The sequence below is a fragment of the Corylus avellana genome, chromosome 3 (assembly GCF_965113065.1).
Source record: "Corylus avellana chromosome 3, dhCorAvel1.hap1.2, whole genome shotgun sequence".
In the NCBI taxonomy this organism is placed as follows: Eukaryota; Viridiplantae; Streptophyta; class Magnoliopsida; order Fagales; family Betulaceae; genus Corylus; species Corylus avellana.
The window spans coordinates 30,556,238-30,580,000 of NC_142492.1; the positions used below are offsets into that span (position 1 = coordinate 30,556,238).

At 34.3% G+C, this 23,763-nt stretch overlaps 2 protein-coding genes across 4 annotated transcripts; both read right to left on the reverse strand.

Annotated features, from left to right (window-relative positions):
- Positions 1-312: 312 nt before the first annotated feature.
- On the reverse strand, positions 313-5,390 carry ELF5 (proline-rich family protein). Of its 2 annotated transcripts, XM_059587639.2 has the most exons (9): positions 5,144-5,390; positions 4,656-4,749; positions 3,908-3,993; positions 3,748-3,797; positions 3,573-3,642; positions 3,411-3,492; positions 2,893-3,317; positions 1,935-2,456; positions 313-868 (listed from the first exon to the last, which is right to left on the reverse strand). In XM_059587639.2, exons 1-9 carry the CDS (start codon positions 5,222-5,224, stop codon positions 650-652), a joined length of 1,629 nt encoding a protein of 542 aa, XP_059443622.1. In that variant the 5' UTR covers positions 5,225-5,390; the 3' UTR covers positions 313-649. The 2 variants fall into 2 exon arrangements, with proteins under 2 accessions (XP_059443622.1, XP_059443623.2); XM_059587640.2 differs by lacking the exons at positions 4,656-4,749; positions 5,144-5,390 and having other exon boundaries at positions 3,573-3,658.
- Positions 5,391-9,321: 3,931 nt separating this feature from the next.
- On the reverse strand, positions 9,322-18,808 carry LOC132175357 (agamous-like MADS-box protein MADS2). Of its 2 annotated transcripts, none has more exons than XM_059587284.2 (8): positions 18,582-18,808; positions 11,504-11,585; positions 10,880-10,941; positions 10,675-10,774; positions 10,487-10,528; positions 10,362-10,403; positions 9,624-9,760; positions 9,322-9,449 (listed from the first exon to the last, which is right to left on the reverse strand). In XM_059587284.2, exons 1-8 carry the CDS (start codon positions 18,764-18,766, stop codon positions 9,365-9,367), a joined length of 735 nt encoding a protein of 244 aa, XP_059443267.1. In that variant the 5' UTR covers positions 18,767-18,808; the 3' UTR covers positions 9,322-9,364. The 2 variants fall into 2 exon arrangements, with proteins under 2 accessions (XP_059443267.1, XP_059443266.1); XM_059587283.2 differs by having other exon boundaries at positions 10,880-10,944.
- Positions 18,809-23,763: the final 4,955 nt, after the last annotated feature.

Genomic DNA, 23,763 nt, shown 5'->3' on the forward strand with positions numbered 1-23,763 from the left:
CTAGATGTTCTTCTAGCGTTCTTCTGGTGTCTTCCTAATTGTGATGTGGCTTTTAAAATCATCAATAGATTAAAAGTCAATAATGATAATTTCAAATTCAACGATAATTTTAAAAATTAAATCATAGTTAAGAGGACATCAAGAGAGCACTAAAAAAACACCTAACATTTCCCATTTTGGAATGACATGAGAGACAAAGACTTCTAGCAGACAATTTGGTGCACCTTACCACTGCTGATCTTCCATTTAATCAGAATCTACCAACAAAATTGATGAGGGCAAGAAAAAAGGTGTTTAGACCCTAGTATATCATTAAACGTAAATGAAGAAAATGGTTTCCTATTAATTAAAATGTAGTACAGTTTCCAATTTGCTAACATATTTATCATTCTCTCAAGGGCAATAGCTCCAAGTCACACCTATCTCAACAACTGAGATGGTTTGAAAATTAAGCAATTGAAAGATTAATGATGGATGGGACAAGAGAGGCTCTCCAATGAAACAGAAGTGCAGCAAATAGAGGCTACCGGCCACAATTGGTATTTCTGCTCAAACCCAAGATCCAACAAAGGAACATGTACACTGGGTTTCCTTTGGTTGTGTGTGCCTCCTCTGTTCCTTGCACCTCCTCTCTCCTCTTACAATAATCTCAACCATCAAGTGCACCAAGCGCTTTCATGTCCTCTAGAAAGGCAACATATGAGTCATCAATGCTCTGTGCCTTCGGTGCTGATGACGAGTTAGCTGGCTCTGGCTTCATAATGGTGGGAGCGGCCAGCTGGGTGGCTGCTGCCGTAGTTGAAACTGATGACTTCGGTTTAGCTTTTGGGGCAGCAGTCTCTCTCCTCACTCTAACAGATGCAGGAACCTGAACTCAGAACCAGAAAAAGCTTAAGTCATGGAGGGTAGAACACAACAAAATTCGAAATTAAACATAGTGTAATGTAGAGCCAGACAAGCTAGGGTAGTAGTATCTTAATATGGTATCCTTTTTATTTATTAGCTCCTTTTCATATGTATATATGCCATTTTAGACCATTATGAATTTGGCTATTTGATTGCACGTCTAATAAAAAAGCACAAATTCGGGTAATCCAAAAATGATAAGGCTTTGGAACAAAATTATTATTTTTTTGATAAGTAATGTTTCATATACCAAAAAGTGCATAGGGGCGCAGCCCTAGTACATAGGGAGTATACAAGAAAATGCCTAGGAGGGAGAAGAGAATAAAACAAGAAAATCAGAATAGCTAATCACCAAAAGTGCTAAATAGGCTGATGGAACAAAATTATTCAAACTCGCTCACCTTGCTTTTGCTTATTATAAACAATTCACAATATGACAATTGTCCCCATATTGAAAATTACTGTGCCAAACTTTCCAATTCACTGATACCATACGGCTTTATAGATGTAAGAAATTCTTTATCCATTAGGCTAAAAGTTTATGCAAGTTTGCCACCTATGTTTCATACAAACTTACAAATTTGGACAAAGATAACTGATTAACCCATGAATGTTAAAAACCATAAAATTCAGAGTCATACATAGTCATTCTCCCAGATGATATAATCGATTTTTCTTTTTTGTAAAATAGATTCCTCTTCTGGAAGTTGACATATTTAGTACCCTGTTTCTGAAGCTGGAACATAAAATGCATGCATACACAAATATGTCATGTACGTATACAGAGATGCAATAGCCACAAATAATTCACCCTCCATATTTGCATTATTTATATTTAGCATTTTTAATATTTTTACTTTTGCTGACTTGATATAGATTGCCAAGTCGCCTCTAATTGAGCCTCATAAATGGCCAGAGGATGCAAACACATAACGACCAGAAAAATCTGTTAATCTTAATAGTTCAAACGCATGCAACTAGCAAAACTAACCATGGCACATATAGCTAGAGAAGGAGAATCAACTAACCATAGCTGTCAGTTCTGGAGTGTGCTGAGCTAGTGGCCTCTTAACAACAGTAGATGCAGCAGATTTTACATAAGATGGTTTCTGAGCAAGAGGCCGATTAGCACCATACTCATCTTCTTGGAAGGTAGGTGGAGGTCCAGGTGGAAGCGGTGGTCTCATCATGGGGGGAGGACCAGGGGGAGGACCATATGGTGGCCTTGGCATTAGCGGATGCATCACTCCATGGGGACCTGCTAGGCCAGGAAGTCCAGGAGCAGCCAATGAAGTATGCATATCTGGAGGAGGTAGTGGTGTAGGATGACGTGATATTCCTGGGGGTAATACATCAGGATGTAAAGTTGGGAGCAGGGTGGGTCCAGGTATTGGAGGTGGTTGTATTGGAGGGGGTGGAGGTGGAATCATTTTGGAGAGATCCTTGGTTGCTGAAAAATTGTTGGTATCAGTATCAGGTGCAGCACCTTCTGACTGGTTTATTGACTTCTGTGGCAGCCCAGGTGGGGGAGGAGGAAGCACGCTAGGCACCTACAAAGCAGATATTATCGCTATTAAAAACTACAACTTGGAATAAGCAGTATAAAGCCTTCAGGTTCTATGACTGGTATCTTTGGACCATTGCGCATGTCTTTCCGGTGTCGATTAGTTATAATGATTTTCTTGCTCGATTTTCCCCTTTTAGTTAAGTGATCCTGTTGTATACTCCCAGTGTACTCCGGGGCACATTTACACTTTTCAATAAAACTTTTTATTACTTATCAAAAAAAAAAGGTTCTATGACTGGGCCAACCAAGCATATAATTTTTTATGGGTTGGCAACCATGAATATACTTATACCGTCCACTAGGATTCCAAATCCCACAAGAAGATGCTTCTTTTATGTAGGTGTGGTCCATCTCTTTATCTGTCAAACTTATGCATTTTAAGATAGATCACATCCCAGGACAAATAAAGAAGAGCTTACCTGAGTTTGCTCCTTGGGGGGTGGGCCATCTAACAATGCAGACTGATTTATCTCCTTTTCACCTCCAACAGTACCAGGTGGAGGCGGCTGAGCAGACAATTGGAGTGGAGGGGGTGGAGGTGGAGGACGACTTGCAACCTGCTCTTTCGGTGGGGGACCAGGAGGTGGCGGTGGTGGTAAAGGTGGTGCAGGCAATGGCATAGCCGAGTTTGCTCCAGCAGGCCTTGGAGGCATTGGAGGTGGAGGAGGTAGAGGCAGTGATGCAGGTTTAACAGAGCCATCCTCAGAGTTCACATTACCAGCATCTGGCAAAGGGGGTGGTGGTGGAGGTGGAGGTTGAGGAAGTGCGGCTAATGCAGCATCTTCTGACTCTGTCATTGATGATGAGGCAGAAGTACTTGCAGAAGACAAGGGAATTCGGGGCCCTGCAGTTCAAATTCAAAAGCAGAAGCAAATAAACCAAAAATATCTAGGAATGTTTGATTAGCAAAAAAGCAATACAGAGAAAAGGGACAGACCTATTGATGATTTATACATGGGAGGCTTTCCTGGAGGTGGGGCGCCCGTAGGATTAAGCAAAGGATGATAGTAAACAGAGTCCTGCAGCCAAAAATTCGGTAAGTGCTGGTTCATGTGTAAGCAGAAAAGGATTGGACTGATCTTGACAAGCGAGATCTTACTTCAGGCTTTGGGTGCTTCACTTTCTCCTCTTCTTCTGCTGTTGTCCGTCTTCGAGGAGGTCCCAAATGACTGAGCAGAAAATAAGCTATTGTTTGTAAATAAAAATAGCAGATATTAAATATAAAATCCGACCACATGCACAGAAGTAAATTAGGAAAAGAGACGCTTTTTCACCTGAACATAACTGGGGCCTCACCCTTCTCCCGCATTTTCTCTTCATATTCCTGTCAAAGAGGAAGTTCACAATCATCATTTATAGACAGACATTTCAAATGATACAAGAGAGAACAGCGGTGCAAGGAAGGAGTAAGAAGATGTCATATGTGGCTATTACCTTCCTCTTTTTCAAAACAAGGTTATATGTGTCTTCTAGTTGTCTCTTCTTATGTTTTCTTGCTTTGTCCAAAGCACCATCAGCCTCTGCACCAATTAATGAAACACACAAGTAAATTCAAACAGTTCAAGCCTACCTAACCAACTTGCATATTAAATTTTAAAGCGGAAAAAAAAAAGTGTACGTAATAAAACTGCAGGAAATTGGGGGGGGAGAGAGAGAACGAATAAAAGGCTAAATCAGGAAGGATACTAGAAAAGACATAACCTCTCTTATCAAAAAATTATTGTCCCACATTTCTTTTTCTACTATCAAATATGCATAAGCACTTCCCCATCATAACGGCTATCATCACATTCACCACTTAATAATGTGTTCTTGATCACTTAGGCAGGTGGAAGAGCACTTAATGTTGGTTCCTTAAAATTTGTGTTCTGTCAAGGTGGATGATCATTTAGGGATAGAGTGAGCATGTTATTACATGATGCTACTTTCATATGTTTAATTCCTTAATTGAATAATGATAAGAGTAACAGTATGACTAGCTTTCAAACTAATTATAGACCAAGTGTAGTAGATAGACATACAACAGACATAATCTTTTATTTACTACCTACTCAAGCAATACCTTCTGCCTGTTCTCTTAATCATGTTATGAAAAATGAAAGCAACTCTTGGTTGGAAATGAATAGCAACCAATTTCACAGTTAACAAATGCGAAATGTTCCAAAAAAAAAACAGTACTTACTCATCATTTCCAACTTCTCAATTTGCTCCCTAAGAGTTTCAGGGTCCTTCTTCAAGAGGCCTACCTCTCTCACCTTTTTCCTTTCTTTCTTGTTCTGTTAATCACAAATAACAGAGTCAAAAAAAGAAAGAAAGAATTTTGAATAATGATCCAAGCCATTTATTAAGGCCAGGTAAAGACATTACAAACAACACCCACCCCCCAAAAGCAAAACCACAAAAAACTGATATACATGTGTTAAAAAATCACAACAAACGATGATTCACGATGAGAGTTCAAGAAATTTTAAAAATACATTTCTCATTTCTATCAATTTCCGAGTTTTCTCCGCAATCAACCCAGCCGCAAACCTACATTAGGGCAACACAATTGGGGCAAATCGCGAAAATTGATTGATTGATAAATCCTCACTAAACAGTAACAAAAAAAATTCAACGGAAAGAGGAAATTAGACACCAAAACGGTGTAGTTTCTGCGATGGTGAATACCCGTTTCAGCTCCCTCTTGCGGAGCTCCTTACGGAACGCGTCCGTGGGGTTCATCACCTTGCCCCCCTTCGTCGTCTTCATCTTTCAACTCTCTCTCTCTCTCTCTCTCTCTCTGCTCAAAACCTTTCTCTTCTTCTTCTTCTTCTTCTCGCCGCACTTTCTCTTCCTTCGATTCAAACGGCAGCCAAAAACTGAGGTCACAGAGCGAAAACGAAACTCTTTCACACCAAGGTGCACCGTGGCTCGGTGGCCCATGATCTAATTGCGGATGTTGCCGTATGAAATTACGTAAGAGTCCCTCAGTATTTCATAGAATAACGCATCGTGTCCTGTCTATTTCGGTTTGACTTGGGCCGGGTCTACTTCATGAGCTAGCCTTATTCGTGATAGGCTAGGCTCGAGCCCGAATGTCTAAGCTTGGGCCAGAAGGTCTGGCTGAAAATGTTTCCGATTGATAATCAGAACACAGGAAGTAATTAGAGCATTTTCAGCAAGTTTTTTTTTTTTTAATTCATTGAATATATATATATATATATATATATATTGCTTCTCCAATTGATTTCTTTCACTTTTTCAATATTATTAAAATAATAATTTTTTTACTTTTACCTTTTTTTTTAAAGAAAAAATCTTAAAAACTATTTTCTCTACTCTCTCTCATCTCCATCTTCTTTCTCTCGGCTCTTTTTCATCTCTAAAAACTCAAGTTTCTTTTCGCTCTCTCTCGTCTCCTTTCTCTCGTCTTTTTATTTTGGGATAACTTTACAAAGGCTTTTGAACTTTTATGTATTTTGAGAATACCTCCAAAATTTAAAAATTCTAAATTTCATCATTCGAACGTCACCAATTGATAACGTGTTAATCTGTGGCACGTCACTAATTTTTTTTTAGTGACGTTTTAAAGTTCACAAGTCACTAATTGGTGACATGTGAACTTTAACACATCACTATTTAGGGACCTGTTAATATTAAAAAAAATGCGGAAAAGAAAAAAAATAATAATAATAAAAAATGGTGACGTGATACTGTTCATACATCACCAATCGGTGACATGTTAATGGAAAATGTCACCACTTGGCGACATGCCACTGTGGCACGTCACCAATTGGTGACATGTGCTGGTTCCCTACACGTCACCATTGTGTTTGCATGGGGAACCAGCGCGCTCAGGGGTCTTCTTCCTCTCCTTTCTTCTTCTTCTTTTGTGTTCTTCTCTTCTTCTCCCTGCGCACACTATCTCTCCCTCTCCGGCATTGTCTCTCCCTCTCCGACAGTCTCTCTCCCCCTCCGGCAGTCTACCTCAGCTCCCTCCGGTAGTCTATCTCTCTCTCCGACATGTATATACATACTTTAGGGTAATATAAAAAGAGGCAATGCTGGTGGAATATTGACTTTTTATTTGAAGTGAAGGGACACCTAGAAGTTGAGAAGAAAGCAAAGTTTCAGAGTGGTATTCGGACAAGCCATTGGTGTGTCCGAATAGCTTTGACAATAGGTTTGTGTTCCCTTGGTGTCCGAACAGGTTTGCAGAAGCGAGAAGCAGTAGCTTCATGTCCCCTTGGTGTCCAAACAGGGTGCAGAGTGTTCCCTGTGTGTCCGGACATGTTGTGGACACGGTTGTGTTTTTGCATTGGGCGTGTTCGGACAACTCACTAACGTGTCTAGACACGACGAGACTATAAATAAGCTAAACGTGTTTTCAGCTATTTTTCTCTCAATTTTCTCCCCTTCACATGAAATTCTCTCTTCTCTTTCCTAGGGTTTGCATCCAAACCTTGGGTATTGGTTTGGGGCCTTTTTCAAAGGTAAACTCGACTCAAGAAATGAGTTTCTTGGGTTCAGATTGTCATTTCAACCAATTGGTCTAAGGTAAAACCTAGTTTTCTTGATTTGTGTTAAATTTGTTATGGGGTTTTTGTGTTTAGGGGACTTCTAAACCCTCCTAGAACAATGGGTTATGATCTAGCGGTTCCAAAACTCCGAATTTGCAAGAAATCAAAGTAAGACCCAAAACCCTAGTTTTGTCTAAGTGTTGAGTTTGAGTGTTTTGAGTATCTAACCCTAGAGATCATCTATGGGTTAGTATTATTAGCTAAAGTCATGTCAAATGGAAACCCTAAAATGCTATTGGTTACCTTATGGAGTGAGGTACTTGTAGCGTTCAAGTATCTTTGTAGGGTTTAAGTTTATAAGCCTAGAATAGAGTCTAACTGTGTATTTAATTACATGTAAATGCATGACTACATTGTGAGTTGAGTCAAGGTACACTAAGTGTGCCCAAGCAGACATTGTAAGTATTTTTACTTGCAAAGTAAAAGAAATGTTTTCAAAATGTGTTCAAAGCAAGATATAATTATTTGACTTTGAGCCAACAATATTTTGGTATAAAACATGATTTATGATACTCTGATGAATTGATGATGTTTATGAAATTTTTTAATGAAAGTTTATGAATGATTTCTATGAGCTATTATATGTTTGAGATTTATTATGATGAACTATGTTAGAGAAATGAGTACTTTGACAGTTTGCATGATTTATTACACGAACATGTGATTTCATAATATAGTATATGAGTAGTACATGAACATAAAGTTTTGATAACATGATCACAAGCATGACATGAGATGAAACACAAATACCATGATGACATGGCACGGTAGACGATTCTTTGTAGTAGAGGTCATGGAATTTTCTCACTACTATGTTCCGATCTTCTACTTAGAACATGCATATACAAACACATCTAATTTATACGTACATATATATTATATAGCTCTATATATATATATTCATACATATACATATATCTCTATATCTTTATTATAATTAGAGGCAACGCAACACTCAAGTAATTAGTTCCATTACAATAGTTTTATATGCCCTAGTAGTGCATCTTGGCTTTTGAGAGAAACATTAAATTTATTAGTGGTTTGATATAAGGGTGTACAAGCAGGGCAATTATAAATTAACCATTAATAACCACTAACAACTGCTAATTGCATAATCTTCAATAACTGCATAGCCACCTAGACCAGTTACATTTAGCGGTTATAGAGATTAACAAAAGTAGTTAATAACCGGGTAGCTCGTAACTGGTTTATAATATATATTACATATTAAAAATAATAATAATTAAAACCTAAAGGCTAAAATTGTAATACTGTATAAAGTATAAGGTATTAGGGCTTGAGAATTAGTTAATTTTCTTTCCTTTCTATTTCTTCGGTCTTCATTATTTCATTATACAATAAAACATTTGTGGTAGTGTAGGAGGAAGTGTTAAATTTGATGTGCTTGATGTTGATGTGGTTTGGCAGTAGGTGTGGTTGTTGCCTTGTTGTTGGGGTATTTTTGGTTTGCAATGGTATTATTAGCTATTGATTAGAACTGGGCATTACATTGAGGGATTTGGGAAGGTATGAGAATGGCGCGCTTCTCAAACTTGTAGGTGAATTAGAATTTTGCAATTTTCCAGTTCTTCCTATAATATTGAAAAGTTATTATAATAAGAGTCATAAGGCCACTTATTTTTAATGGGTAGCTCAGTCGGCTGGAGACCATACCTTATGAAGCAGAGGTCACTAGCTAGTTCAAATTTTTCATCTCCTTGTAAGACCCCCTAAGAAGTTATTACAATAATGCAATGACAAGTTAAATGATCTTACAATGATGCACCTAATCAAACTTGATAGTATATAAGAAATTGCTAAAAGAGGTCCAAAATGTCTCATTATAATGAGAAGCGGTTAACGATTAATGATCGGCATTCCATAGCCATTTAACTGCCGGTTGTAGTTATTTAAAAATGATAACCGTCTAAAGTAGTTGTGAAAAGAGAATAAACGCAACTGCTTGTACATTCATAGTTTTGATAGACATGAAAATGCTTAGATGCCAACCAAATAATGACTAAGATAATCAATAATCAGAATATTTTACAACTTCTCTTACAAACAAACCAAGCATATTAGAATATTACACAAACCGTTCATGCAATATTTGTTTTATGAAATATTAACAGAGTTGTCTTTTATGTCCTTAGCACTCAGAAATTATTACTTAATTATTGTCTTCAATGATAATTACAACTTGCATCAAACATCACAAGCTAAAAATATAAAAATCTGGTACATATATATATATATATATATATATATATATATATATATATATATATATATCTCCATGGGCGAAATATTATTGTTGCACAGATCCAAGTCACAGCATCCACCCAGGAATGAACCCATTGACATTTTGGGCTGGAGCCCCAACATTCATCTCCTCTGAAACCACTGGATTGTATCTGTAAACAGTGAAAATTCACCTTAAACTATAGATCAATTTGCAATGTGCCCCTCAAATACAATATATATATATATATATATATATATATATATATATATATATATATATATTTTTTTTTTTTTCTTTTCTGAATAGAAAAAGTGAACATTAATTAAGAATGTAAAAATGGTACCCGATTTGCAGGGTGGAATTGCCAGGCAAAGGTTGAAAGAACTCCTTTGATTGAGGAGGAAGGCGGCCATATTGAATGCTATGGCCTCCAGCTTCCCATTCTAGTCGAAAGGGAAGTTGTGCATCAGTTTCTTCGTACTGTCATAGCAAAGATTCAGGGCATATATATATGATCAATTTATGTGAATGCATGGCCATATATATATATATTGGCTAGAGTGGCAGGAGAGTATAAGTGAGAAAATAACTTAGGATAGCATCTCCAAACTCATGCTCTAAACCTCACATTTTTTTTTAAAATAATAGAAAAGAATAAAAAATAATATTTAAAGAAAATAGATAAGAGAATAAAGACTCATCTGCTGAAGTGTGTATCGAAAAACATGAGTTAAAGTAGATAATTATACTTTTTTCAATAACTAAACTACAGTATTGTTGGAGATGCTCTCAAGAATGTTTGCAGCATAAATGCACAGTCGATATAAATTTCAACCATGTTAAATCACTTAGGCCTGACTTCATATCTTAAGCTCCCTATTTTTATAAAGAAATACTACCAAGTATTTTCAAGTGTCAATTTCCTAGAATTCTCTCTGTTTTTTTATCTTCTGTTTTTTTTTTATAAAAAAAAAAAAAAAAAAAAAAAAAGGAGATGAATGTAAATGTGTCACATAGACAAAAACGCCAAGAGATGAACACTTAAGAATGCCGAGTACAAAATATTTGGAATCAAACTAACCTTCCTCCTTAATGCTCTGTTAGCTTCCACCAGCATTTGTTCCTGAACCAAAATAAGGGTGCAGTATATATAACGTGGTATTACATAGAAGCATATAAATAACAAACATGTGGAGAGAAATGTACCTTATTTTGAAGATCAGCAAGCTGATCAAGCATAAATTGAGTCTGGATAAACATGTTATAACCATAAAGTGAGAAAATTCTAAGCATAAGACCAGAATATATATATATATATATATATATATATATATATATATATATATATATATATATATATATGAGGTTAATATATATATTTTTTTAATTTTTACCTTTGTTGACCTAATTTGCTTCAAGGATGACTCTAATTGATGCTCCAGTTGGTCCAGCTCTGTAGAGTTTAATGGGCCCAAATCTTCCCCAAGGAGATGTCTACAGCACTCAAGATGATCAAGAACTCAAAATAATTCTACCATTCTTGCTGCTTGAACAGATTGTATAATAAGAAAATATCAACACCAAGAACTTTGCAATTACCTCTGAGATCGCTGGAGGACCTCAACTTTTGCTTTTAGCCTCAAATATTCCTGGTAGCTGCTCTGCTTTGGGACATAATTAATGACAAATGTTTTTGTCATAACATCAATGAATTATGGTATAGACTTCTCAAGAAATAAAACTGCTCCAATGAAAAGTATGGTTAACCAAAAGAATATACTTATACATGGGCTAGCTGCAGTATGGCGATAGGACGGATGTAATACCTTGGTCCCATATTAAAAAGATGAGAAGTAACTCACATAGACTTGGTAGTTTATAAAAATAGTCATGAATGCTAAATCTCACATTGCCTAATTAAAGAATTTTAGGAAAATTTCAAATTTACTAGTCATTTTTAAATGATAGCGCAGATATGACTAGTACTTTTTCCTGGGTCGTTATAACAGGCTTAGGAAGTTTTTGACAAAGATGATTTTTTTAAAAAAACTTTCTGGATGGTTAGACCATTTAACTTTCGGCTCACACAAAAATTTCTAATTTCACCCCAAGTAAGGGGCATTAAGTGTCATATATAAGCTGTAATATGGAGAAGTTTTGGGAAACATATACAACTCATAATAGTCTCATGCATTCATGGGGGCATAATAAATGTCGAGTTACCTGAATCTCATCATTCGCTGGTCGGGTGGCTTCCAACGCACTATAACTGCACTTTTGGTACTTTTCAAGTGTTTTTATCATACTAAGAAGGAAAAAGAGAAAAACATAATGAGCACATTCGTTTTACAGCTAAAATTACAAATCACACAAATGTAAAAAAAAAAAAAAAAATGATAAAATCATTTAATTACTACATTATAAAAGCAAAAGGCTAAAAAAACAACTTCCTCGTTGGAGCAAAAATATACCATGCATGTTCTAAATTCCAAACAGCTACTATGCAAGATCATATTATCCTTAACCTTAACCACATCCAGTCAACCTTAACATTGTTGTTTTCTAGATGTGCCTCCTGCCTAGCAGTTTCTTCAGGCTTTGGAAATTTTCTGCTTGAAGGGGATGCTCTCTTGGTTATTTTAGCTGTGAATCAGCTTCATTTTTTCGCTACTTGGCAGTTTGCTCCTATTATTTCTAATATTAGACTCCAGCTCTCTTCTTTTCAAAGTAGGAATACTTTGAAAGTTCCTAGATGCACCAATTATCGTGCATATGCTTTAACAAAATGTGCCGCTATATATCCACCTAGTGTTTGGTAGCATTCGCATAGAATCCTCAATTCTTTCTTCCATTAGGATCAAGATTGGGAAACATCCCCCGGCCTTGTAACCTCTTTCCTCTTCAATTAAAAAAAAAAAAAAAACATTGTTGTTTAATTTCTAAGATAACTTATTATACCTAGGAGCTCCTAACCCTATTGAAAGATAAAGTGATAAAACATGCATTACAAAGATACAACAACCCTAAACACTAGACTTTGGCTAAGGTTGAGCCTATGAACATTGGTGGTTTTCTAATCCAGACACGCCTCCTAGGTGTTGTTTGGTCTAATTGGTCACACAACATTCTCCATTTCAAATTTGGTTGTCAACCAAACATTTACCACATCGTCCTGGAAAACTGAAACAAACAATACTTAAACAAAACACCTGTACTAAAAGACATATCTAAAATCTAGTAAAATAATTAACCTAGTACTGCTTGAACCGACAACCTAAAAACGAAACTAAAATAGCTCCAAATCCAAAGAAGAACTCATGGCTTTACTGCCAATTATTGTAGTCAATTATGAGTGCAGTCAATTATTGTAGGCTTATGCAAATTAGAAATAATAAAATAGAGGGAAACAACTCAGAAGACACAAAAATATATGGTTCTTTCTTCCTAACTGTTCCATGCCAAGAGAGTTATATATATATATATATATATATATATATATATATATACACACACACACACACATCTCCGGCCACACACCAAACAAAAAAAGGAAAACAAAGAATACCCAATCCAAATACTATTCAAATTGCATTAAAAGGTGCTTAGTGGGCAGATGTTATCATGATCATGCTTAGGTAAATGTCACCCCTCATAACTTTTCTTATATATATTAAAAAAAAAAAAAAAAAAAATTGCGCTAAAAGGTGTCACCGGGGTTTGCAAGTCAGGGAATAATATGGTTTTAAATGTGATGCATGGTGATCTATACAACCTTCCGTCCAATATAATTCAGGCACATCAATACTTTATTGATCGTGCACCCAAAAACCAAGGACGAAGTATTTATGCTTCTTCTCGGGTTGCTCTAAAACCAACAGTACCATATAATTCTTGGAATAGGACCGGAGAATATCTAGTTCATGGGTGATTTCTAAAAAAAAAATCTTAGAACTATAAATGAGACACTTGTCTCACTAACAAAAAGTAATAATAAAATATTATTTCATATTAAAAAAAATAAAAAATAAAAAAATAAAAAAATAAATGGTGGTTAATTAGCCAACCCATCTTGGCCTCAAGCCACCCCCAATAGCCGTATGGGGCGGCCAGACCACCCGATGGCCCTTGGGGGTGCAAACCACCCCAGTTGGGGGCTGGGGGTGGCTTCAGCCACTCCAGACTGCCAAGGTGGCCGGACCACCCCCAAGGGCCATGAAGCCACCCCCAAAAGCCAAACAATTTTTTTTTTTTTTTTTTTTAGTTTGGCCATAGGGGGTGGCCGGTGGCCAACTACCCCTTAATTTTTTATAATTTTGTTTTTTTAATTATTTTTAAAAGATATATAATATTTTATTATTATTTTTATTAATAGGACAAATGTCCTATTTATGGCCTCATGATCTCTCTAGAGAGATCTTGACCATTAACTGGATATTCTCCAATTCAAAATAGACTGGAGAGATGCCCATAATTCTTCATTCCAAAAGAAAAATTAATAATGGTACTTATCAACCAATATCTTTAAGCCTAATAAAGATGTTAATTATTACCTTTTATTTTCTAAAATAACGAGTTCTAAAATCATTCTAACTAGTTTAAGTACATTGTTTAGATTTTATTATTTCAACATTTATCACTTCTAACAGATTGTTATTTTATTATACGTCATTAAGTTATATACCAAAGTGCAAAAACCAACAACAATTCCATAAAAAAAAAAAAAAGAGTTATCATAAGAAAAAAAAAATGATCTTGAGAATATATTTCAATTTAAGAATATATGATCCTATGGAAACATCACCACGTACGATATAATAAGAACACAAATTAGTAAGTAGGCAATATTTCTGCAGTTCAATCCATAAGACTCATAGATTACTTACCGAGTAAGAATGGGAAAACAATGAATGGTTCACATGCATGCCATGCAATGGGCTATTGTCGTGGTACAATGAGAACGATCAAATTCGATCTCTGAAAGTCCACTTCAGCCACACCAACTATCATTTCTTTTCTTGTATCACTCCAACATTAGGTAGAACAAGAGCCGTAAATGAGCAAGCCCATTGTCCAATCGGGTTGGATAAATTCGATCCAAATACGATTCATTTAATATATTAGTTCGTGAACTATTTTATGTTTGATTATTAAATAAGACATATTCGTATCAATTCGGCTCTTAACGCTTGTTAACATAACGTATATAAGCTTAATTCAACTCATTAGCTAGTTCACACACACACACACACACACACACACACACATATATATATATATATATATATATATATATATATATATATATATATATATATATATATATATAAAATATGGTGTATAAGTATTAACATACTAATTAACTAGTTAGTTAATATATAATAAGTAACTATACATATAGTTAACCATATAAAGTTAATTAGTATATATATTTTCATATTAAACTATTTAGTATACTAACTATATATGATAACATGTTAGTATACTAAATATTAATGCACTATATATTAAACTAACTTATTAAATCTTATAATTTTTCATACATAGAATAATTAACAAAAATGAACTTAATGCATTTGGATAAACCTTTTTTATGATTTGAATGATGGCTATTGGTATACTGAAGTTCTGGGAAAAAGGTCAAAAGACACACGTACGATCGGGGTGACAGTTTGATATCCTAGGGCTTAAGGTCAAATGCTGTATATATATGATATATGTATATATACACGTAAACTGCATGTTGACATTCTAGAGCTGGTTTTTTAAGCATTGAATGATTATGTTAAGTTTATAGATCTCACGCATGGTACTTAATTATAATAGGAATCTCAAGAAAATAAAAAAGGAAGAAGAAAAAGAAGAAGAAGACAAGAGTTATACAAAAGTAAGAAGAAAGCATGTTTAAAACATGTAAATGCATGGAAGAGTACTTCTGTCTAGAGCTATAATCGAGCCGACCGGAGCTAGGTTAGCTCGAGTTGAATAATATGCATGTTCAAACTTTGCTTAAACTCAAAACGAGCTTTGAACATCGATCTATTCAAATTCAGCTCACAAACCCTTAGCCAAAGTCAAGCTTGGGCTCGAACTCGAACTCAACAAGGGCATCTAGCTAGTCAATCCCTTATCGAATATTAGATCGGCTAGGCTCAGTTTTATTTTCGGTTCAGTTATCAAATACTTGAATGAACAAAATTTAATGAGGAAGAAGATGTAGTGATCTATCGAGTGCATTCGCAATAAAGCCGGGCCCTTAATTGGACATGTTTATTCCCATCTCACCACAATCACAAGTATGGAAAAGGATAGAGCTGTTGCTTCAAAAGTATGGAGCAGATTAACAACATCAAAATGCTAGAAAACTATAATGAATAACTGAAAAGTTTGGCACGAAGGCAAACATAGACGAAGGGCCTGTTTGGCAAATATTTCTTCTCATTTCTTTTAAAAAATTCAACATCATTTCTTCACATTAACAAACAACTTTAGTTTTTTTCTAACAAAAAAGTTCAAAACTCATTTTTACTTTAATTATATCACATCAGTAAATTTCTTTCTCATTTTTTATCTCAAAACTCTTTGCCAAACACACGTGTATATTGCGCTTATGAGATCGAACGACTTAAAAAAGAAACTTGGGAGACTTAATGGACACAACACACTATTTGATGGAAGTTAAAATTTAATGGTATTGAAATATAGATGCTGAGGCTTGGTGGGAACTAATGGTGAACTCTAAATTTGGCAATTCGTGGGGGTGGGTGGTGTTCTACTGAGCCTTCTGAAGCGTTTGGGGTAGGGTTCTGGAAGAACATTAGTAAGGGGTTCCGAAAAAGTTTCGAGTCACCAGATTTGAGGTGAGAGATGGCTCCAAAATTAGTTTTTAGCATGATCAGTGGTGTGAGGATGTTATCCTTAAAGAAGCTTTTCTAGATTTATTTGGCACTGCCTATGGCAAAGGATGCCTCTACTGCGGTTCACATTGAGCTTTACGGTTCACATTGAGCTTTACGGTGGTTCCAATAAGTGGAACATGAGCTTTGTTCAAGCGGCTCGTGATTGAGAGGTGGATGCCTTTACCTGATCATTCTTCAAAGTGTTGTACGTATTCAATTAGAGTGAGACGATGAAATAAAGATAAGCAATGATGGGTCCCCTCCAAAAGAGGGTTGTTTAATGTTAAATATTTCTATTGTACCTTAGTTTGTAGTGAAGGTTGTCGTCTCCCTTGGAAAAGTGTTTGGCAGATTAAGGTACCATTAATTAAGGGTGGTTTTCTTTATTGCTTGGTCGGCGACTCTAAATAAAATCCTTACCATAAATAACCTCAAAAAGCAACACATCATTGTGGTGAACAGATGTGTTGTACGTGTAAGAGGAATGTGGAGTTTGTGGACCATCATTTTCTTCTCTATGCCATGGCTTATGTCATTTGGGTTTCCTTTTTTAGTCATTTTAGAGTGTGATTGGTTATACTTATTTGTATGCTTGTTGGTGGACTGTTGGCAATATGCGAATTGTTGTTGTGTGGAAGATCTAGATAGTGTCTTCATACCTTTTAGGCTTTTATGGTGTTTATGAAGAGAAAATAATGGAAAAGTTTTGAGGACCATGAAAGGACTTTGAAGGAAAGTAAATTCTTATTCTTCAAAACGCTGTAACTTTATACAACTGTTTTTATTTCTAATTTGACTTAGTTTTATTGATTTTCTTACTCTTTTTGCTCTTTCTAGCTATGTCTTGTATACTTCCCGTGTACTTAGGGGCACTTTATACTTTTAATGATACACTTTGATTACTTATCAAAAAGAAATAAAGATGCCTGTCTTATTATTTGTATTAGAATTTGTAGCACACAGACAAGAAAAATATCAACAAAGAAGATGAATCAATTAAGACACACCAATTTAACGTGGTTGACAAGATTGCCTACTTCCACAGGCATCAACCACGGTATTTCTTGGTTCACTATTATCAAGGAAAAATATAATTTCTAATACTCAACTTCTCATCACTAGAAGTAAGAAAACATACTCTTCAGCAAACTCGATCGATAGGTAGTTTTATAGCATTGAGACAAATCTTTTACCACTTTCTCCTTCTAAAACCTACATAATCATGTCTTTATCTCCAATAAATTTAAATAAACTCCTACGGGTTTACAGTTAGCAACAAAATATTAAAGGCAACTTTTAAAACCAAAAATGGAGCTTAACAGCTGTTTTGTGTTGGAATGATTATAATATATATATAGCATGACAGTAAAAGCATAAACACAGGCAGCAGCAAAGTGATGAAAAGTTAACAAAACAAATGCAGCCAAGTTAATACCCATTTTTTAACGTTGATTTATTAGGTCGGAGTTGATAGAAAAAGAATAATAATTACTTGAATATTTTTTTCTAAGAAAAAGAAAAAACATGGATTGTACACTGGTTATAAGGGTACGTTTAAATTTGCAGCTTTAGAAGCAACATTCAGGCAGCTTCTTTCTCTCTCTCTCTCTCTCTCTCTCTGTGTACAAAGTTCTGTAATTGCAACACAAACTGCAGCGTACTAACACATCAAACATCACATCTCTGTCACCGAATCATAACAGTAAACCAGTACAGCTAATTGTCTCTTTTAGTCTAGAAAAGTGATCATTAATATTTGGTCAAGTTGCTCCAGCTGCTTTTTTCTTGATAATCAATACGTTAAACAAATCAATAATTTAAATTTCCAAATCACCCAGTATTGAACTTTCTAACCAATCTAAGAATCATTTGATGATTTTCACTCATGACCTGATTTGATTTTGAAAGAGAGATGGATGGAGAGAGTGAAATCAAAGATGTAGTAAGCACATCTGAACTGACGAGGATCTCATACATCCATAAATTATTAAAGTGAGAACACAAAAAACTCTTAATAATTATATATGAATTATATTTTTACTAAAATATAAGAAGAGGGAAAAAAAAACACTTAGATCTTCAAGAGAGCAACCCACAAGTAGCTCCACTTTTACTTGGATGATAAATCAAGAGAAGCTGGCACAGAAAACAGATCAAAACCTAAACCAAAAAATCAAAATTAAAGAAAAATGGGAGAGATAGGGCATCTTTTTCCTTCCAAAAGCCGCTGAAACACTATCTAGGTTTAGAAAAAGCACAGATCTTGCAGAAAACAAGTCAAAAACACACCTTAACAAATATACACACATGTATCTATATATATATAACAAACACACACAAATAGAGAGAGTTTTAGAGGGAAAAAAGTTAGCTAAAAAAAGTTAAGAGAGAGGAGAAAGAGATACCTAGAGCTGCTACAGAACTCATAGAGCTTGCCACGGGTTGAGAAAATGATGAGAGCAACCTCAGCATCACAGAGAACAGAAAGCTCATATGCCTTCTTGAGCAGCCCATTTCTTCTCTTAGCAAATGTCACCTGCCTATTGATTTTGTTCTCTATCCTCTTAAGCTCAACCCTCCCCCTCCCCATCTCTCTCTCTCTCTCTCTCTCTCTCTCTCTCTCTCTCTCTCTCTCTCTCTCTCTCTCTCTTTTTCTTATCTCAGTTAAAGGATGAACAAACTTTCTCAAAGAGCCTGTGCTTTTAGGGTACCAAATGGGATAAAAAGGAACAGAAGAAAGAAAAAAAAAAAAAAAATAGACAAAAAAAAACCTGAGAAAAGTGTTTATGTTTATCTTTGTACTTTTTTTATGTATGTTTTAGAGTATCTACATCTGGGTTTTGATCTGTTTTCACTTTCATTGCCCGTGTTATTTATTACTGCATCCTCCATCAACACACTTTCACTCACCACCTGACATAAATAAGAGCAGCAAACATGTTAAAACCAGATGAATCTTAATTTGGCTGTCATTTTACTAGGTAATGTCTAGGTTACTTTGTAATGTCTGCTGGACGTCAGCACCAACCTTAAAAGTACCAAACTTTTGCTACTACACGTGTCGATTCCTCTATCGGCAGCTGAGATATATACATATATATATATATATATATAAAAGTAAATTTGTTGTGTATTTTCCTTCCGAGGTAACCAGGGAAAACCTTTGTTCTTTCTTTATTTTCTTAGCAGCTTCTTTTTATATTTCTTTTATGGGTCAAACCTTTAGCTTTATTGTGCATGTTTACTTTTAAGTTCCAAAAATGTCTTAAATTAAACCTTGTCGATTTACGAATTCAACGGTTTGTTTTGCTCTTTTATTTTTTCTTTATTTATTTATTTATTATTATTATTATTCTTAAAGCATGCAGAAGAATTTTTGAGAATATATGGCAACATAAATAGTTACAAAACCCACATGACCTAAGATTGGCCTATCAACTCTTTTGTGAAAGTGTGGACTAGGGATATGATGTGTTTCATGCATTAGGTAAGTAAGCCATTTATATATATGCACTAACAATTGATCCATCTTTCCGCAAGTGATTGGAACAATATATATATATATATATATATATATATATATACACACACAAACACACATTTGGATGTGTCTCGTGTAACACGATATATCATAAATGTATATACATTTCTTATTAACTGGGTTAAGCAATATTGGAATTTGTCTAACTTAATCTCTAAAAGTGTTGTCTTTGTGGTAAAGAATATATGTTTTTGATATACTAAGAAATACATGATACTTTTAGAGACTGAATTAAACTTCTATATATCCATCATATAAATTGCATTCCTTTCTTTTTCTTTCTTTTTTTTCTAGTCATTTTCCATTTCTTTTTCAATACAAAAATATAAGAGGATCAGTACTGCGTATGTCCAACCTAGCTAGCCTTGCAGCACCATATATATCTATTATCTCACCTCAATATGCAAGCTGTGATCACTGGAAATGAATATGGCACTTTGTACATAAAACAAAGAAATGAATTTTAGATTGCATGAAGAAGGGCAAATCTGGTTAATTGGTTAATTAGACTTTCAACTGATGTGAACTACTCTTAATCCTTTTTAACCATCCATCATGCTAAACGTACTATATATACATATAACTTCTCTTCAATTCAGATTTTTTTCATGAGCTTTAACGTTTTTGAGTATATTGATTATTTCACTTTGAGTGCTGAGAGTTGAGAGTGAATTTTAGTCATTGATATAATATGCTAGAGAAATGCTAAACATCCTAAATGTTTTAAAAGTTGATTCTCAAATAATGGGTCACAATCCTATGAGTTTGTAACACACTTCCCAAAATAATAAATCTCATGAGATGGTGACACATCATTTGAGAACTAATTTTTTGAAAGAAAATTTGGAATGTGTAATAGTACTTCTTAATACGCTAACACTGGTCCATCACAATATTTACAAGAGATTATTTCATATAATACTATTCCATGTGGGCATATATTTAGTTGGACATTTCTAGCAGCTATTGCAAAGACGTCTGAAGTTCATGACAGCCATCTCACACCCATCGGAAATTCATGACGGCCACTACAAAGCTACTAGAAGTTCATGGCGACCACTATTGGGCTGCCGAACATTTCTGCAGGCAGCCACCATTAGTGCATGGCAACTACCACAAGGCCACCAGAAGTTTCTGACGGCCATAGTGGGGCACCGCCGTCAGATGCTCTTGGTGGCCACTCATGCGAGACCGCCAAACTTTGCTAATAATTATTTTTAAAGAAGTGTTTTGTGTTTAGTTTTTTTTAGAAGTATTTTGTTTTTGAATTTTTTTTTTTTTTTAAATTGTGTTAGTGGTAAGGTAAGGGCCATATCTGAAAATCTGTTTAGTTAACTGATATTAGAGAAGATGTTTTAGCATTTAAGTGAAAATAGTTTTAATTTGAGAGTTTACCAAACAGACCTTATGTCCAAGCCATGCTTTTTTCATGAGGTATGTCAAACATTTTGTAAAAATCTTAAAGGATGCGTGCTCGAATAATGGATTTTTTTTTTTTTTTGTTAGCAATCCAAAATGGTTCCTCAAATAAATATTAGGTTAATATTTAGGGATAAATGCAAAATTAGTCCTTGTAGTCGGCCTAAATTACAAATCACTCACTGTGATATAAAAAATAATTTATAGGTCCCTGTAGTTTTTTTTTTTTTTTTTTTTGACATGTCCACACAAGGAAAGTGGGAGGGAATTCGAACTAATGACCTCCGAATAAAAAATAATTTATAGATCCCTGTAGTTGGCCTAAATTATAAATAACTCGCTGTGGAATAAAAAAATAATTTATAGGTCTTCAGGGTATGTCAAAATAACAGTTTACTCCCTAAAATCAATTTCTATTAAGTAACTGAATAGAATCTGTTACTTTGTTACGGTATACCCAATAAAAATGCGACATATGTTATTATTAATTTCTGCCTTTAAAAAAATGACACTAGGATTTTTCACATCATTTTAGGACAACAGCTAAGATTATACATTAGCTCTCACTCCAAGTCATACTGCTACAGTAAATTAACATAATATCTTCTATCTCCAAAATTTTACTCCATGCATAATCCTTTCTCATTCTCATCTTCCTTGCCACAATTTGGGAGTATTTTGCGAGAATTTGACAATCACATCTTCTAACAATTGAAAAATAAATAAAAACAACATTCATGTTAATAAATTGTGACAAAGTTTTCCTTCAAATTAAGTTGGAGAAAATGGGATTACTCTTTTTATTAAACTGACATTTGTCTTTAGAGCAAGTAAATTGATTTCAATGACTAAATTATTATTTTGGCCTACCTTGAGAACCTATAAATTATTTTTTATACCACAGGTAGTGATTTGTAATTTAGACTAACTACAATGACCAATTTTACATTTATCCATAATATTTATGATATATAGATACAATACTAACTTTTGAGAAATTTATGAAATTATATGAAAATTTATAGAAATAAATATTGGTTCGTCAAGCTTAATTTATAAGCGCTCATTTTATTAATAAGAAGATTATATTAGATTCTAATATTATTCTGGGGTGATTTAAGTGATAAAGGATGTTAATTGGATTAATAAAGATTAAAGAACAAAGTTTTCCTCTAAAATGGGTTGGAGGAATTTCCTTCAACCTAGTTTATAAAAGTGATATGTGTCTATGAACATGTGAGATGCACATGTTTTTTTAAGAGTAAGGACAAAATTGAAATAAATTTTATTAAAAAATCATGTGCATCTCACATGTTATTAAAAAAATTGACACATGTCATTTTTATAGAGTAGGTTGAAGGAAATTCCAACCTAGTTTGGAAGAAAACTTTGTCCAAGATTAAAATGGTAATAGAAGTATTAGGGTAAAATAGTAATAGATTTTTTTTACCCTAATTTTATATGAAATAAGATATATATATATATATATATATATATATATATATAAGTAGATTAGTTAAATATTATGGAAGACTCACGTGGTGTGTAGAAATGGACAAGCATGAACTTATGGATGCAGTGAGTCATCATCATCTCCTTTCTTCCCCTATTTCTTTCTTTGCTTTCTCTTTTCTTGTTTCTTCTGTACCAATTAACTGCATTGAATGAATTGCCAGTAATACCAAGATAGATCGATTTAATAAGTCCAATTTTGGGGATGTTATAAAAATATATATTATATATAAAGGATATGGGGAGAGGGTTATTAACCGCACGCAACAATATTGTTAGAACGGGTGTCCAAAACTCTAGCTAATTGGTTAGATTGTGTCACTACAAAAAAAAGGGGAGTTTCTGACGTGCCAAACAGTGTCTTTTTTTTGCCACGTCAGTAATTACTGACGTGCTAATTAGACACGTCAGCAAAATTATTTTCTGACGTGTCAAAGTTAACACGTCAGGATTTACTGACGTGTTAATTCTTGACGCGTCAGTAAAAATTTAGCCAAATTTAATTTTGACGCAATTTTTTTAATTAGAAATAAAAATTATTAATTTCTGACGTGCCAACATTCGGCACGTCAGAAATTGCTGACGTGTCAAAACGACATGTCAGAAGTTTCTGACGTGTCGTTTTCACACGCCAGAAAATTCTGACGTGTCGGTTTGACACGTCAGAATTTTCTGACGTGTCAAACCGACACGTCAGAAACTGCTGACGTGTCACTTTGACACGTCAGCAGTTTTATTTTCCTATAGGATATTATATTTATAAATATAACTTATAATATATATATATATATATAAATCCTGACGTGCAAAGCTTGGCACGTCAGGAAAGATATTAGATATATAATATATTATATTTATAAATATAACTTATAATATATTATATATTATAATATATATATATATATATATATATATATATATATATAAATCCTGACGTGCCAAGATGGCACGTCAGGAAGGATATTAAATATATAATATATTATATTTATAAATATAACTTATAATATATTATATATTATAATAGATATATATATATATATATAAATCCTGACGTGCCAAGCTTGGCACGTCAGGTAGGATATTAAATATATAATATATTATATTTATAAATATAA

Excerpts from the sequence above, each read along its gene's own strand:
- ELF5 (XM_059587639.2), bottom strand. The coding sequence starts at position 5,224 with ATGAAGACGACGAAGGGGGGCAAGGTGATGAACCCCACGGACGCGTTC. Across the intron at positions 3,643-3,747 it reads GAGGCCCCAGTTATGTTCAG|TCATTTGGGACCTCCTCGAA; the intron begins GTGAAAAAGCGT and ends TTTTCTGCTCAG. Across the intron at positions 869-1,934 it reads CTCCAGAACTGACAGCTATG|GTTCCTGCATCTGTTAGAGT; the intron begins GTTAGTTGATTC and ends TTCTGAGTTCAG.
- LOC132175357 (XM_059587283.2), bottom strand. The coding sequence starts at position 18,766 with ATGGGGAGGGGGAGGGTTGAGCTTAAGAGGATAGAGAACAAAATCAAT. Across the intron at positions 10,945-11,503 it reads CAGCGAATGATGAGATTCAG|CAGAGCAGCTACCAGGAATA; the intron begins GTAACTCGACAT and ends TATGTCCCAAAG. Across the intron at positions 9,450-9,623 it reads AATTCCACCCTGCAAATCGG|ATACAATCCAGTGGTTTCAG; the intron begins GTACCATTTTTA and ends CACTGTTTACAG.